This window comes from Mobula hypostoma, chromosome 4, assembly GCF_963921235.1.
Source record: "Mobula hypostoma chromosome 4, sMobHyp1.1, whole genome shotgun sequence".
NCBI lineage: Eukaryota > Metazoa > Chordata > Chondrichthyes > Myliobatiformes > Myliobatidae > Mobula > Mobula hypostoma.
Genome location: NC_086100.1, coordinates 37317567 through 37335577, shown reverse-complemented (window position 1 = coordinate 37335577; position 18011 = coordinate 37317567). Strand labels below are relative to the sequence as shown.

The 18011-nt window shown below is 40.2% G+C and overlaps 2 protein-coding genes across 4 annotated transcripts in view; both read left to right on the top strand.

The window, feature by feature from the left end:
- Nucleotides 1-7229, top strand: part of capn10 (calpain 10) — a 42190-nt gene extending 34961 nt beyond the window's left edge. For both annotated transcript variants that reach the window (XM_063045635.1, XM_063045634.1), the window contains exon 13: nt 5281-7229. In XM_063045635.1, coding sequence (XP_062901705.1) covers nt 5281-5310 — 30 coding nt within the window. In that variant the 3' untranslated portion in view covers nt 5311-7229. The remainder of the gene's footprint in view (nt 1-5280) is intronic.
- Nucleotides 7230-11359: 4130 nt separating this feature from the next.
- The window catches only part of eif4e2 (eukaryotic translation initiation factor 4E family member 2), a 69864-nt gene continuing 63212 nt past the window's right edge, over nt 11360-18011 (top strand). Inside the window, exon 1 of one of the 2 annotated variants that reach the window (XM_063044852.1) lies at nt 11360-11407. In XM_063044852.1, the coding sequence (XP_062900922.1) occupies nt 11385-11407 (23 nt within the window). In that variant the 5' untranslated portion in view covers nt 11360-11384. Of the gene's footprint in view, nt 11521-18011 lie in introns of both variants that reach the window. The other variant, XM_063044853.1, reaches the window with a different exon arrangement.

Genomic DNA, 18011 nt, shown 5'->3' with positions numbered 1-18011 from the left:
AACAGGTTCACTGCGAAAATTATTTTTGGTAAATTGGTTTATCATTGTGACATGTACTGAGATACATCAGAACAAATTATGTTGCATACAAGTCAATTTATCACAGCAGCGCAGTAAGGTGGTACAAGGTAAAACAATAACAGAATGAAAAATAAAGTGTTACATTTACAGAGAGAGTGTAGTTCAGGTAGAGAATAAGATGCAAGGCCATGATGAGGTAGATTGTGAGGTCAAAAGTCTATCTTATCGTACCTAGGGGATTATTCAAAAGTCTTATAATGGTGGGCTAGAAGTTGTCTTTATGTCTCGTGGTTGGTACTTTCAAGTTTCTATGTCTGTTGCTCAATGGGGGGTGGTAGAGAAGTTGGGAAGTCTGGGTTGGGTGGGATCTTTGATGATGTTAGCTGCTTTACCGAGATAGTGAGAAGTGCAGACAAAGTCCATGGAGAGGAGACTGGTTTCAGTGACGTGCTGAGCTGTGTCCACAGCCCTCTGCAGTTTCTTGTGGTCACGGGCAGAGCAGTTACTGTGTAGCATGTTTTGGGGAATGTCTTTGGGTGTTAATGAGAGTTATATCCAATTGTCTGAAAAGTCATAAGGGTGCCAGTTTTTCTTATTGTGAATTGAGGGTTTAACATTTCCTTACTGTTAAAAGTTTTCTACTTCATAGTTAACAATTGTCTTTGAAACAGTCAAATATCTCAGTTCAAAGTAGAATAATTCATTGTAAATATTTCTGACAGGCATTATGAGGTATTTTTTGTATACTTAATCATGGGGATCGCAAGAAGACCTGGTATTACACTATTGTGAAATAACTTTTAGAGTCTGTTTATAACTGACTGCATCTTGCATGTGAAGCCCCCTCACCAGGCTCGTATCGAAACTTGGCTCGTTAGCCGGCCCTGCTAACAGCCACGGGACTCAGCGGTGAGAAGGCCACCTTTCATTAGCAATAGGTGTCTAGGATCAGTGTAATTTGGGGTTCAACCAAACAAGAACGTTGTGATGTTCTGATTAAAGAAACCGCGATTTGAGCAAATGCTGCATAAATACTGCCAATTGTCAGTCAGCAAGAAATAAGAAGACAATCACTGCATAACATTATAAAGAAAGTATATTTACAAACTTCAGCTTTATCGAACAGTCAGTAGGGAAAAAAAAGAAAAGCGGGGGGGAGAAAATAGAAGGGCCCATTACAGTAAACAAGTCTAAATGTGCACATCATTGAAGCTCATCTTGAAGTTGTCTTTTTACTCGCATGCTGGACCCATGGTCTGTGTGAAAGCACGCACCCCATTCTGAACTTCGCTCGACATCCATCTCAAACAAACAGGTTCTCTCTTGGGGGTGTCAGCTCTTTTTCCATGGAGCTGTTCATCTGCTCGAAGCACCTTATGCGACAGGAATGTTCCTTCCCACGGCATCCTCAGTCATCTTTCCTCTTGTCTTCTCCACATCTCCCGCCAAAAAGACTCTTGAACCACACTGTCCATCACAAATCTCTCAACGCCCCGCTGTTTTGAACTTTCTCCTGATTCCTCCATCCTGACTGAATTCCTGAATTGAACATCGTAGCCTCTTATCTTTTAGCTGAAACTAAAACATCCTAAAAGCAGAACACACTGCTTTTATAGAACTGCTAAAATGAAATACCTACAGCATAGCAGTAAAAATCTAAACCAGGGCATTACACAGGTTTCAGAGGTGACCAAATCTGGGACCAGAGTACCTGTTTCTTTCAAGCACTGAAAGAGCAATGTGTTCAGGTGATTCAAGGAGCATTCTTAATGGAAACCCACTCACTGGCCCCATGAAGGCTTTCCTTTGGATTGAGCAAAAATTCTATCTCAGACTATAATGAGAGGTGATATTTCATTAAAATGAAAAATGTGTGTATGTGTACGTATGTGTACCTCACCAGGCTTCCTCTGATTTCGTGGAATTACACACACACACACACACAATATAGTGTGATATGTCCATTTTATGTTTTGTTGATAAAAGGAAGTTTTAAATATGGGTGTCCAAGTCTTAAATGTATTTGGGAAGTGGAGGAATATCCAGAAAATATAGTGTATTCATGAGAATCACTCCCAGGATTAATTTTGCTGAGTCAACTGAGGGAGCAAAATGAAAATATGGACCTGATCACACTATGGACATGGCCAGGGCATTATGTAGAATGATTTTATTTCAATGACAGTGTTAGCAACAAGAATATGCTCCAATGTAATAACTCTTCAATGGCATAGCAATATTTAAAAATAAAAGTTACAGGAATTCAAGCCTGTTGTTCTTATTTGTATTCTATGATAGAAAGTAGATGTGTACCTTTTGCAGTTAATCACATCAATTATTTCTACTAATAATGACCATGGAGATACAAATAGAAGTACATTTCATTGTTATTTCAATAACAAAATGCAAATTCAGAGGTGGTGGCTGTTCACTTCCTCATTTATGATTTTTTAATTTTGATATTCTGTTGGTTAGAATTCTGTTTTTTTTAAGTTGTTAGTCTTTGCTGTTTTTTTTGTCCTAAAATCTGTAATGAGCTTTTAAGTAAACCAACATATAATGTTCAAAGTATTTTTCCCCACTAGTAGTGACACTAAAATTTAATTTTTTTATTTAAAAGGTTACTTGCCTGCCTTTTAAAATGGGTTGTTGCAATAACCAGCAAGTCCTGACAGGTTTACTGGCTTTAAGAAAATTACAGTATATTTACTTATGTTCTAACAATACCTTACTTCCACCACAAGAGTGCACTACAGCCCAAGATTTGGTACACTAAAATTGTCAGGGTGAAAAAGCACAGCAGTGTCTTTGTTTTGCCATGAGGCATGTGTTACACTTTTAGTGTGAATAAAGTGCTGTATTTTAGTTCTATTGATCTGTTAAGATGTGTTTGAGATAACTGAAACTGTAGGGTTTCCCATTCAATTTGAACAGTTTGCATCTGATAATCTGATTATGATGGTATGCATTTGAATGGAACACAGTGAGGAAAGTCCTACTGATGTGGATAGTAGAGAGATTTAAAGCATTTTTTTTCTTGAGTAATGTTAAACACTGCAGTCAGACTGAGAATGAAGAGGAATTGTAATTTACCAAAATCAGGAGAATTTTGTATGTCTGGTTAAGGAATTTTATGTGCTAGGGCAGGACACAAAGCTTGGAGTTGTAGAAATGGTGGCAGAATGGTAAAGGACTTCAGAGAGGAAAGATACTTTGGAAGTAGAATGGTAGTTTGGAAGGATATAAAGTTTAAGAATGGAGTAATCATATGGAGGAATATCAACCGAGCTACAGTGTTTGCGCCACAGTATGCAGGTAATGCGTATACTCATGCATGGTTGGAGGCCAAATACAAAGTCAAGCTGATTCATCCTCTACAAAACTCTTCTGACCGCAACATAAAGTCCTCCAACAAACCTTAACAACATCACACCGGGGAAAACCTGACCCACTTCCTGTATCTTAAGAGGCCTTTTCTCTGGATATGAGACTGATGAAATTCATCGTTGCCTTCAGTGCACTAGCACTGTCTTTGGCTGCTAAGAGAAGAGGTACTTGAAGATCCAGACCTCCAAACTAACACAAAATTCCTTATCTGGCCGGTAGTGATCACTGCCTTCCTTGTGCTCCTGAGACCTGGATTACCAGGCATCACAAGACACTTGGAAAATACTACTACTGCTGCCTCTGCGGAGTCCTGCAAATTCTCTGAAAGGATAAGAGAACCAAAATCAGTATCCCCTCCCATACCTCAGCATTGATGCACAAGTTACACTCAGCTCCAATAGGACAGGCCACATCATTTCCATGCCTAACACAAATTTTCCAAAGCAGAGACTTTAGTTCTACTATCACAGGAAAACAATCAAACTTGTGCTCAAAGCCACCGTGGAGAAATGCAGCATCCCCAACTACTCCTGAGATTGGCTGGCCTATGACCATGCAAAGTGGAGAAAGAATGTTAGGCATAGCGTTGAGAATTTCAAGGCTATATATTAGGAATGTCCGCCGACTGGTGGCGTAGTGGCATCAGTGCCAGACTTCAGAGTGAAGGCTCCCGAGTTCCAATCCAGCTGGCTCCCCGGCACGCTTTCCTTCCGTGCTGGGTTGAGTGTCAAGCTAGCAACTCAACCTTGTAAAAAAGATATTGCCTGCTACAGAAACATCGACAGCAAAAAGTTGATAGCCTATGCTCTCTCGTGAGTTAAAAGGCAATTTCTCTCTTTCTCCTCTATATTAGGAGTGCACATATATAAGAGTATAAGGAGTGCACTATCTCACAAACTTCCCACCTACCTTGTCAGGGTCAGCCTGGGCCATCTGTAGAATTATCTGTATCAACCATATTTAAACCCACAAATGGAAGCAACTTTTCTTTGCTGAGGGACTGTTCAGGAAGTAAGTGTTAATAATTTTCCCTCTTTATGCCATCTTGTATCATGTTTAACTCCATTGCAGAGTCAGTAAGTGTCTCTATTTATATAGCATAATTTTCATAGGTAAACGGTGTTAGCAAACCAAATTTTAAAAAAAGATGCCAATCTGCACTAGGGTACAGAAAAACAAATGGTTAATGGCTTGGTTTTAAGGAGCAACCTAGAGCAGGAAAGAAGTGGATTAGAAGAGTGCAGATATTGAAAGGGCTGTAGAGCTAAAGATGAGTTGGGCTGCAGCATGGATGAATTCATAAACCAAATCAATAATTTTTAAATGGAGACACAACTTTTGAGCTTCCCTTGTTGGAAATTCTATAGTTTAGAAACTCTGATAGAGATTATTCTTTGACCATTTATATTTCCAACTGTATTAAGCACTGACCATTTATATTTCCAACTGTATTAAGCACTGCATATATCTTGGCCTATAAACTTTGCAAAATAAGACAAACAAAATAAACAGAAACACAAAGAGAGTCTACATTTGCTAATTGTATTAAGGCAGAATATGAACAAACAAGCCAAGATAAACAGTTTACTGCCTACCTGTATTGTGAATTTGAACTGCTGGTTTGGACCTCCAGCTACTGGAGATTAACCTTTTTTTAACATGGGTTTTGCAATGTTAAAGCACTTACTGTTTTTTTTCTACTTTGGTATTAACAAAATTGAGTTTGTGAATGAAGTGGTTCATTTTAAAAGGCCGAAGATGAGAAGACTTTGCTACTTTGATACCTGTGTTGTGATGTTTCTGTAATGAATAGGTTTTGATGTTGTATTGACAAGAATGCTAATAAATAACTTTTTCTTTTGTTTCCATGAGGTCTCCTATACCTCAGTGATGCAGAGGTAGGATACCAAATCCAAACCCACAAGCGCTTGCCTGAAAACAATTTAAAAAAAATAATCAGAGGAGAACCATTTTGAAGATATTCATGCTGTACAATGTTCACATCACAATGCCCACCCCCTTTTTTGCATTAATAAAATGTGACAGGACTCATCATTGTAAATAAGCAATTGTGCTTTAAGCAAGCTGGCAATGTGCTTGTTGCGCAGGAGGAAGAACAAAAGCTGCCCTAGAAGTGGACGCTACTTCAAAGGGTTAGCAGCTCTGCACGAAGTAATGGACAAAGAGCCGACCAGTCTCCTGCTGCTTTGATGTTATTGAAGGTAAATGAGAATGACATTTAAATTCACTTTGTACTTTCAGCACACACCGTATTACACAGTTCACTGAATTTTAAAGCTGCTGTGTTGTGACCTCCTCTGGGCTGGATTTTTCCATCATTTTAGCAAAACTGGAACTTGGGCTGTTGTTCATTGATGCCATTGTTTTTTTTTCTCCTAATTTATTTGACATTGGATTGTGTTAAGGTAGAATACGAACAAAAGGTTCAGTGCCTTTTAGTGCATGAACAGCCCTACATTATTTTTCCCAGTCTGACCAGATTCTGTTCTGGTCAGAATTGTTGAAATAATAATGAAATATTCATTATTTTTAATTCACTGTCCATGGTACAGTGACAGTATTTGGTTTTGTTTCATTTCAACAAGTGACCTGCACTACATTACACATCTGAATAATGTATCATCTCTACTGGTATTGACTTAGTATTGGCAAACATTATCTACCTAGTGTAGTTCTAATAAATAAATAACAGATATAGAGTTTCTACATTGTAAAATGCCAAATTGTATCAATTTTTGATCCAGTTTTAAGTGAGATTTTCAGAACTGATGGGAGGTTTCTCTGTTCAAATATTAACCTCAGGCTCTCAAGCTTGCTAGCCTTAAACTCAATCCATTAAAAATGAAGCAGGAAAACATCATAGGTTGTTGAGTACAATAGGAGAATTGTGTTTCATTTTGTCTTCTAAATTGATTCCACCCTAAAATATTTTAGTAATAATTTAACCCTTTTATTTTAACTAACAGTACAAAGTTAGTGCAAGTTAAACCTTTCAGAGAAGCATAATTGTATTCCTGTTTTTGTCAGTAATATAAATTTGCTTTTCTCCAATTGGAGGTATTAAGGCATACCAATTGTTCCTGAAAGTAATATTATTCTTTGCTTATAGTTCCATGTGTACCTTTAGGCATATGTTATGAAGAGGTACATTTAACAACTGAATATTTAAAACCTTAAGTTTTTGTAAAGAGGTAATTAAGTACTACTGTACTATAAAATTGAACTAATTTACGTCCGAAATTTGTCATTTTGAGTTATTTTATTAAACTAGTTGAATTTATTCTGAGTAAATCTGAAAACAGTAAACCGAAGAAATTCCTGTCACAACATTGAGAAGATGGCAGAAAAACCTGCAATAATGAAACTGTAACGAAAACCAATTTCCCCCTGGGATCAATAAAGTATGACTATGACTATAATAAAAATATCATCATTTGTCTGTATTATGACCACCAATACCTGGAGATTGTACAAGAGCAGTTAAGTGCAAATCCAAAAATTGTTATAACTGATACTATCTTCCTCCACAAAATAGTTGCTTGCATTTCTTGTCAAATGCAGTCATTTCAATAATTAGATGTAAACATTATGTTTGTGTTTTTCTTCTACAATTATGAAACTTGAGCTAAAAGCTGAGCAAGCTACATCCTCCAGGTCTGAAAATTTTTAAATGTGTAGTTGTTCTCCCCTTGGAAAAACATCTCCAAACTAAGTAGTTTTAATGAAGATTAATTTGTTATTAATGTTTAATATTAATTTGTACCATAATTCTATGTGTATGTCTCCATCTTTTCCTGTTTGTAAAATGTTTAATAAATAAAATTAGTACTTTTTACTTTATTTTGCTGTATGAGAATTCTTCATTCTGATAATTCAGCCAGCTTGGTGACATCATTATTGTTTGTACGTAACTGATCCCCTGCTGAAGTTGCTATATTGCAAATAATGTTGGAAAAGTGAAAACCCCTGCACAAGGTCAGTTTCATATTTGTAGATGTTTCTTCAAGGTCAGCAGTGACTGCACGTTACACATTGCTGACTTAGTTGTAACAGAAGACCTCTCGCACCAAGTCCAGCAGAGAGTTGTTATGAGATTCCTAAAGCTGGGTGAACAGAGAGCTGGACTTCCTTTGGGTGGCTGGTGGTAGAATTTGGGTCAGTGCTTAGTACTGTAAGAAGTCTCAGAAGCACTTCAGAAGATCTCATTCTCAAGGAGGTAGGCCTGGGACAGAGGAAGATTTAAGCTTTGTTTGGCTTGCCTGGACCCATGTTTGTTTTAAATTATCCCTCTTTTGGCCCTGGTACCAGCTCTGCTTGGCTGAAACTGTTTTGCTGATTCTACTGCTGAAGGGGTAAATGCTTGCAGGAATTTGAGGTGAGTGTGATGGGAACGGAACAAACTGGGAATTTTAAAGAGAAGGCGAAAGCAAGATTATCTTTCTCTGTGCTGTATCATTTATTGGATCATTCAGGCAAACTGATCAGTATATAAAATTATTAGAGGCATAGAAAGAGTAGATCGTTAGAATCAATTTAGCAGGTTTGTTATGTAAACAGAGTCACCGGAGAGACACTGAAGCTAGTGGATACGGAAGTGTTGTTTCCAACAAAATGAGACACTCAGAGGAAGAAGCCTGTATGACCCAATATTACAATGTATCTGCAATGCTTCCTTTGAATTACATATTATTTTCACACCAACACCTTTGCACCTACACTCCAGATACCCAAAATTACTTTCAGCATTGTCTGGTTTTCAATTAATTGGTGTCCAGAGCTCCAGGAAACTATTGTCCAGGGCTACGTCTTAAATTTAATCTACAATCCACATTCAGGTTGAAAGATTGGTTGCTAAAGTTAATATTTGCTATATACCGTAACTCCAGAATATGCCCTAGCAGTGGGGTAGAAATGTCAGATGGTACAGGTTTTAGTGAGAGGGGAGAAGTTTAAGGGAGATCCAGATTTATCACATGTACATTGAAACATACAGTGAATGCATTGTTTGTGTTAATAACCAACACAACCTAAGGATGTACTGGGAGAAGCCCGCAAGTGTTGCCACTCATAGTGACACCAGTGTAGCATGCCCACAACACTCAGCAGAACAGCAGCAAAATAAGCCCCTTTCTTCTCACCCATTCACACACCCACTCACGTACACAAATAATCTCCAACCACTCCCAAGTCCTCTGTGATTCAAGATTTTTTTTTGCATAGTGGTAGGTGCTTGGAATACACTGCCAAGGAGGTGATAGGAGATACGATAGCAATGTTGAAAAGGCACTTAGACAAACTTATTAACAGACAAGGAATAGAGGGGTAAGGATCATGTGCAGACAGATGGCATTAGTTAGATTGGCATCATGGTCAGTCTATAGACATGGTAGGCCATATGTTCCATTGATTACTTCAAGGCTATTAGTGAACATAGCAGTCAGATCTCCATCATGTCATGTCATGTAAAGAGACGCTCCAGATTGTGACAAATGCCCCATTTCAGAAGAGCAGGTTAAAATTTATTGTATACAAGTCAAAAAGTATCCTGCCTGTTCTCAGAAGTTTACTCTCAGAGATTATCACAACCATTCTTTTACATGTTTTTTTTTTATGACCCTCTAAGTTCTGTTTTATATTTTCCTTTCAATGAAGATGGAAATTCGGCCCATCGTGTCTTTGCTAGTTCTCAGAGCAATCCCATTTTGCCACTTATTGCCTGCAGCTCCTTTTCTTTTACGTCCTTCAGTTCCCCCGATTATCCCACCACCCACCGATGCTAGAAGGCAACTTAGTGCAGCCAGTTCACCTACCAGGATGCCCTTGGGATGATGAGAGGAAACTGGAATAAAACCATGTGAATTACAACTACAAACATGACACTAGCATTCTGGATTATACTTGTTCCTGGAACTATGAGGCAGTAGTTTTACCTGCTCTGCCACTGTACCGCCCTGCTTTTACAATACCCCCCCCACCCCAAAGTTACCAGATCCTGCCTTCACTGCATATGATGTCCAAGTGCATTTTTTTTTAATTTTGGGAAGGTAGTGGGTGGTCTGGGATGTTGGCTGACAACTATAGCTCATGACTAATCCTAGGGACAGCATACCTGATTTAAGCAGTAGTTAATGAGGTAGTGTTTGGGGGTGTGGTTACTGAGTTAGACCATAGGTGGAGCAGAATTAGGCCCATGGAGTCTGCTCTACCATTTGTTCATGGCTGATTTAGTTTCCCTCTCAACCTGATTCTCCTGCCTTCTCCACTTTACCTTTGACACCCTTACTAATCAAAAATTAGGCTGGGAATGGCCTAGTCACATCCAGTGTCTAAATTTATGATGAATGATCCATCTAGTTCAAATAAGAAACCATTTTATGGACAAAATCCTCAGAAATTAATGAAGTTTTGCATAATGTACAGAAAGATCCTGAAGGAATCATAGTCTTAAAATCTTGAAGGTAAGATTTGGGATCCATCACCATTTACTTCCACTTGGGGGGAAAAAACTTCACCCTCAATGTGCTATCCAAAAGTAAAATTCACATCTCATGTGTTTTGCTTCTATGGGCTTCAGCCCATGTGCTATGTAATCTCTTCCATTGCACTTCATTCCTCTGATTCTTTTTGCAACTACCATTCTCTTTGCCCATCACAAGTTGTAAGCTTTCAGTTCTACTATCTCAAATTCTTTCCAAAACCCTCTTGTGTTCAATTTGGAGCCAATTGAGATGGAAAGAGTCAAATAACATGAAAATTATAATCTCAATCAATTAATAACAGAACAAGTCCCTGGGCTGAGGGGCCAACTTCTCCTGTCTCATAGTTATACAAGAGGAAACAGGCTATTTAGCCTACTGATCTGGACTAACCATCAAGCATACATTTACACCAATTCCTATCTTACATTCTCCACATTCCCAGCAATTTACCACCTCTCTAATTCGACCAATTACACACAAGCAATTTCCTCACCAATTAACCTACCAACATGGATATCATTGGGATGTGGAAAGAAACCACAGCATCCAAAGGAAACTTTCACAATCACAGTGAGAATGCAGAAACACCACATGCATTAGACCCAGAGACGTGGCTTTGGAGTTTGAGGCCAAAAGATTTGTTTTAAAGATACTGGCAGGCCATTTTGACTCTCCTCTCTGGGTTTAACATCAGTTTTATCTCAAGCACTGTAGATAATTTTGTTTTTGAAAAAAGATGCTAGTGCACGTCATCATGGTGAGTACAGACACTGAGATTATTCTCATGAAGGAAAACTTAAGAATCACTGTCAAGTTAACCTACCAACAGACATTTGTCATTTTAGAGGAAACTAGGGAACAACGCGCAAACTCTGCCCAAATAGCACGGGAGGTCAGGGTTGCATTAGGGAACCACCCTATTCAAGGAATGTCGTTGAATCACTTTTTTTTCTGGACTGACAACCATGTGGCTCAGGTTTGACTGATGAGTTAAAATCAAAATTGATGAAAGGTTGTAAGCAAGTCACCAGCTCCATCCCAGTTCAGCTGAGCAGCTGGCCCAACTTTTTTAAAAAAAGAGCAGTCCTGACACAGGGTTTCGAGCCGAAAGGTCGGCAATTCCCCTCGCCCTCTGAATGTTGGGTTCCTCTTGCAAGTTGTTTCTTCAAAAAAGCAAGAGGTCGTGTCCAATACTTATTCCTCAATCAATCAGTTATTCTAATACATACGGGTACATGTTTCCATCAATCATCGTTAAGTCAGCACGTTAACGAGGAATACGCTTCCAAGAACTAATTGCATGCTGCATTCTCAGTTCTGCGTTTGCTGTCAAGCGCTTTGGGAACGACCTGAAACGTGGCGATACTAACCCTGCGCCCCGCTAGCCGCGGCCGCCGCCGTCGCCGTTGGTGCGGCTCGTGACGTAAACGGGGATCGCGCGCTCCGCAGGGCGGGTGCCGCGTGCGCTGTTCCCGGATGTCTCGGCCCCAGCCCCGCAGGTAAAGGCGCCGCCGGAGCCGCTGCTCGAAGGGGAGTGTCTCTGAGCCCGTGAGGAGAGTAACCCCTCCCAATCCCCCCCCGGTGTTGACAGCATGAACAACAAGTTCGACGCGTGAGTCAATGGCCTCTCACCCCCGTCGTAGTTCCTTTGCCACTAAGCCGAGCTCCGCGCAACGCTGGCGGCCTTGTTCCCGAAGTCCCTCGGGTCCCTTTAAAAATGCCGGCGGCTGCTTGTGTCTGCTGCACTCGCGTTCATTCATTCTTTCTTTCTTGCCGGCGATTGCATGCACGCAGCCCCACACTCGCGGGATGCAGAACAACGATCTAACAATTCGATTTCTAGAAAACTAATGTTTTAACAGCATCTTTATTTGTTAAAATTGCATGCAGCCTGAATTTCTACTTAATTTTGTAAATCAAGCCTAATGCAAATTTTGAGGTATTTTAGTGCATCTTGTTTTATTTGCAAATAACCCATAAGTGTGGTCTAGACAAATTACTTGTTTTTTTCATGGCATTTCTTTTAATAATTCAAAGTTTTGATAATTCCCCAGTACAATGTTCATAGATGTCAAAATGTGGTCGTCTTAGATGGCGTGTTGGGAACATGGATGATGACGGTAATATGGGAACTGATAACTCTCCCAGGAGGAGTCCAACAGAATTGATGAATAACTATTTTGCCTTGTGGTTCCCTGCAGCATCTGGCAACCCTGCAATATGTCTCAGCTGCCCTCCTCAGTACATCTTTCATAGTAATACTTTATTGATCCCGGGGGAAATTGGTTTTCGTTACAGTTGCACCATAAATAATTAAATAGTAATAAAACCATAAATAGTTAAATAATATGGAAATTATGCCAGGAAATAAGTCCAGGACCAGCCTATTGGCTCAGGGTGTCTGCCCCTCCAAGGGAGGAGTTCTAAAGTTTGATGGCCACAGGCAGGAATGACTTTCTATGACGCTCCGTGCTGCATCTCGGAGGAATGAGTCTCTGGCTGAATGTACTCCTGTGCCCACCCAGTACATTAAGTAGTGGATGGGAGACATTGACCAAGATGGCATGCAACTTAGACAGCATGCATCCTCTTTTCAGACACCACCGTGAGAGAGTCCAGTTCCATCCCTACAATATCACTGGCCTTCCGAATGAGTTTGTTGATTCTGTTGGCGTCTGCTACCCTCAGCCTTCTGCCCCAGCAGACAACAGCAAACATGATAGCACTGGCCACCACAGACTTGTAGATCATCCTCAGCATCGTCCAAGAGGGTGAACTCTCACAAAGTATCAGGCTCCAATGGTGTACCTGGCAGGGCACTGAAAACCTGTGCCAATCAATTGGCTAGAGTATTCAAAGCATCTTCAGTCCCTTATTGCTGCAGACAGAGGTTCAATGATGATTGCCCAGTAGCACTTTTATCTGTGATAAGTGCTCTGAGAGCCTAGTCATGGGGAAAATACAAGAATCATGTCTAAGCAAGGACCTGGACTCACTGCCCACCACCACGATAGGTCTATAGCAGATGCAGTTTTACTGGCTCTTTACTTGGTCTTGGATCACCTGGACAACAGCAATACCTACACCAGACTGCTGTTTATTGATTACAGCTCAGTGTTCAACGCCATCGTCCCCTCAGTACTGATCAAACTTCACAACCTGGATGCCTGTAACTCCCTCTGCAGTAATCCCTCTGCCAATCTGAAATAACATCTCACTGATGATCAACACAGGGGCACCTAAAGATGCATGCTTAGCCTGCTGCTCTACTCTATGCAATCATGACTGTATGGCTAGGCACAGCTGAAACACTATTCATAAATGTGCTGATGATGCAACAGTTGTTGTGAGAATCCCAGTTGATCATGAGGCATATAGGAGTGAGATAGATTGGCTGGTTGAGTGGTGTCGCAACAACAGTCTTACATTAGATGTCAGTATGACCAGGGAATTGATTGTGGACTTCAGGAAGGGAAAGCCGGGCGTATACACATCAGTTCTCAGGGATCAGCAGTGGAAAGGGTGAATAGGTGGAAGTTCCTGGGCGCCAGCATCTTCAGATCTACCTGGGCCCAATATTGATGCAATTACAAAGAATGCACGGCAGCAGCTGTATTTAGTTAGGAGTTTGAGGGGATTCGGTGAGACATCAAAGACTCTAGCAAATTTCTACACTCATTGTTTTAGGAATAATTTCTTTCCCTCCACCATCAGAATTCTTAATGTCCATGAACACTATGTGGTCAATTGGCTTTTTTTTTTGGCACTTTTTAAATATTATTGTGAATTATAGTAATTTTAATGTATAGTGCACTGCTGTCACATAACAAATTTCAAGACAGATCGGTGATAATAAACCTGATTCTGATTCCCATCTGTTGATCTGCTCCTTTTACTGCTTACATGGTATCAATATGTACTCCTGAGCAATTCTTGGTGGTTTATCCGTCTCTGGCATAAGCCAGAGTCTGAGATGAACATTAATATCAGAATCAGGTTTATGTCGTGACATTTGTTGTTTAGTGGCAGCAGTGCAATGCAAAACAAAATTGATGTCAGCTGCAAAACAAGTAGTGCAATGTGGGCTTATTTTTGACTTTCTCAGAAGTGACTTGACACTTGCTGCTTTTATATTGGAATGTGAATGGTGTGACAATGTGAGTGAACTCCCACTTAACTACAAACTTTGCAGATGCAACTGCAGAAGAATTTGGTCCTTGTCTGGAATATCATGTCTGCCAAACTGGGTCGTCAGATTATGAATGGCAGCTGAAGTTGAACCAAGACTATTATCAGACATGGGTGTTAGAAAAATAGTTGACTGCCATGAATTTTTGACATCTCTTCATCATTGTTCTGCTGCTATCTTTCCCAGGGCCCATTTGGCATCTGCTCTTTGCTTGCCTTTGTAGACCTGCATACATCTGACATTCACTTTGCTATTCATTTCTGACCAGTATAATGATGACCTACTAGCTTGCTTCCAACCACTGTTAATCTCCAGATGTGATGAGTGTAAATTTTACAGTATTTTTCTCCTCAAAGATTGTGGCATCACCATACTTTTTTCCTCCTGTAAAACAATGGCTCAGAATTGCAGCGTGTTGGAGCTTCTGGTTCATCAGCTCTCCTGTCATAACTACATACACACCGTAAAAATTGTATCGAATGTCATGTCTTACTCTAGCTTCTTAATGAATGTCTTTTCTGTAAGTAGATTTTTCAGCATATTCGTTTGCTGCAGCTTTGTGTGTCTGGAAGGTTAGCACAGAGTTGATTTGCAGTTTTGCATCTTGTGTCCTGGTCGGTGGACAGTAAAACTATCCATCTGTAACTGAAAAATCAGTCATTGTGATCACTTTTCGGCTTGGAGATTCTCCATTGCAATTACAATTACTTCTAAGGGTTGCAATCGGAATCAAGTTAATTATCTCTGATATACGTAATGAAATTTGTGCAGTGCAATATGTAAAATTTACTATAAATGTAATAAATATAAAATGTATTATCTTCCCCCTTTCCTTTCTAATCCTTGCAAAAGGTCTTGGCCTGAAATGTCGACTGACCAGCTGAGTTCCTCCGGCAGTTTTGTATGTGTTGCTTTGGATTTTCAGCACCAGAATTTCTCGTGTTTAAGGAAGTAGTGTTCATGGGTTCATTGTCCATTCAGACATCTGATGGTGGAGAGGAAGAAGCTGTTCCTAAAATGTTGAGTTTTCAGGCTGCTGTACCTTGTCTCTGATTGTAATAAAGAGAAGAGGGCATGTCCTAGGTGGTGGAGGTCCTTAATGATGGATACTGCCTTTTTGAGGCATTGTGTTTTGAAGGTGCCCTTGATGGAGGGTCAGCTAGTGCCAGTGATGTAGCTGGCTTAATTTACAACTGAAAACAGCTTTTCCCTAGTCCTGTGTTGTGGTCCTTCATCCTAGACCATGATCCAACCAATTAGAATGCTCTCAACGGTACATCTGTAGATATTTGCTGGAGCCTTTGGTGATGTACAAAGTCTCCTCAAGTTCCTAACGAAATATAGCTAGTGGCATGTCCGCTTCATAAATGAGTCAATAGGTTGGGCCCAGGATAGATCTTCAGAGATGCTGATGCCCAGGACTTGAAACTGCTCACTCCTTCCATTGCTATCCCCTCGATGAGTAATGGTGTGTTTTTGCTCAACCCTCTTTTCCTGAAGCCCACAATCAATTCCTTGGTCTTGCTGGTGTTGAGTAAAAGTTTGTTGCTGTGATACCACTCAACCAGCTGAGCTATCGCATTCCTGTACGCCTCCTTGTCAGTATCTGAGGTTCTGCTGACAACAGGTGTGTCATCAGCAAATTTATAGATAGTGTTTGAGCTGTGCCTAGCCACACAGTCATAGGTATAGAGAGAGAGTAGAGCAGTAGGCTAAGCATGCATCCATGAGGTGCGCTGGTGTTGATTGCCAGCATGGAGGAGTTGTTATTTCTGATGCACGCTAACTGTGGTCTCCCGATGAGAAAGTCAAGGGGTTCCAGTTGCAGAGGGAAATGTAGAGGCTCGGGTTTTGAAGCTTACTGATTAGTACTGAGGGGATGATGGCATTGAATGCTGAGCTGTAATAAATAAACAGCAGCCTGATGCAGGTATTCCTGTTGCCCAAGGGGTCCGGCGTCGAGTGGAGAGCCAGTGAGATTGCATCCACTGTAGACCTATTGTCAGCCTATGTATTTGCACATCTTCTCAAACTATGGAACTTCTTGAGTATAAGTGTCACTGCCAGTAGCATTCTAGTACATCTCACTGTATAGAGTGCAGCTTGCTTACCCTATAGATTGGGCACCATAGATTGTAAACCTCTGTTGAGAAATGTTTGCTTATGATGTCTCTGAAGTAGCAAGCTCTGGCTGTGCTTTGGTTTGACTGCTTACTCATGAAAGTGCAGTTCACATCGTTCAGCATCTTTCCTCCACACTGTTGTCTCAGTGGCTCACACACTTTGCTCAGATGGGGAGGAAATTGTTTAAGTAGTCAATAAATCTAAGTAGCATTGTATTCTGTATCTCCTGTTAGCTTTGATATTTCTGTCACTGTGTTCACTTTATGGGGACCTGGTTTGAGAAACTCCATGATGACATGACCCATGGGGTTGATATGTGGATGAAATGTCACTGTTTGCAGGTTGCACTTCAATTGCTTTTTGCATTTGTTCATTAAGCCTGTTTCTGTTGTGCTCTTTCTCTGTCTCTGCACTAAACCTAACCTTGTCCAAAGGCAAGAATATCATCTGTTGTTTTTCTGTATACAAATAGGCTCTTTTAGCACCTAATCTAACCTTCACTGAAACTCTTCTGTAGATACAAAAGGTATCATCTCCTAAAAGGTATGTTCATGCTCATTATAAATGTATTCTCATTGTTGGGTGCTGTATACCAAAATCTATTCTTGGTATCCAGCACATTGAAAATGTTTTTTTCTCTGCTTGGATCTCACAGAACGTGTTACTTTGTTTCCATTGGATATTGATTCCTCTTCAGTGCCTTTTATTCAGATTGTGTGGATCCAAATGGATCATTGGCTTCTTGCCTGGTTTGGCTAAACCAGATATAGCAACCTTATTTTGCAAGGAATGAGCATAACTATTGATGGTGATGATACCTGCCTTGTGTTAGATTTGTTTTTCTTTAACAGCTTGAACTGGAGGGTGCACTACTGCTACTCCCATCCCATTGTAAATTATGTTTACCATCTAACTTCATTCATTCTTCAATTATTTGATATGTTTATCTAGGCAGCTGCCTGTTGATGAGGCTGGATGGGTTCCCTGATTATGGTTACCACTTTGATTGCAAGGCCTTACAATTACTGTGGATTGGCACACGTTTCCCTTAGAGTACAACAAAGCTTCTGTTCTTTTGAATTTCATGTTTTCTCCTCTCATTTGCCCAGTTATTCCTACAGTTGTATGGTTGTATTTTTATTAGGATGTGTTTTGCTTCTCTGTGCCTCCTTGCAAACTGATGAATAATAATATTACATGGTTTACTGCTATCTATTAGGAACTGTACCACTTTTCCTTCTAATCAATTCTCTTCTATTTCTCTCTGACTGGGTTCAATATTATGACTTCAGTCATGCTTCCCAGGAATAGTAATTGTGATGGTGTAGCCTGACATTTAATGGTGTTTCTCTGTTGTAATTCATTTCTCTTCCTTTGGACTAGGATGAAAAACAATTTTTTTTGTATTTGTGGCATTCCATTCCAAGTCACTGACATTGCTTCTAATAATACTGCTCTCTCCCATGATATTTTCATACTTAGAACTTGCCTTTCTTTCCTTTCTACTTGATTGCGTCGATAGAATTGTGCTACCCATCTTCAATTGACCGGTGTGGCTTTGGACAGCTTTGAGGCCCTGCAGAGAGATATTTTAGAATTTAGCATATTTTTCCCCAATGAATCTATAATCCTGCATCTCAAACTTTGTGTGCAATCCTATCATCTCTCAGGGCTCTAAAGTTACAATTGTCAGCTAACAACTGCGGACATTTAATACATGTCATCAAGCCATACATCATGGGAATAAGGCTATTCAGCCCACCACATCCACACTGTTCAGTGGGTACTTA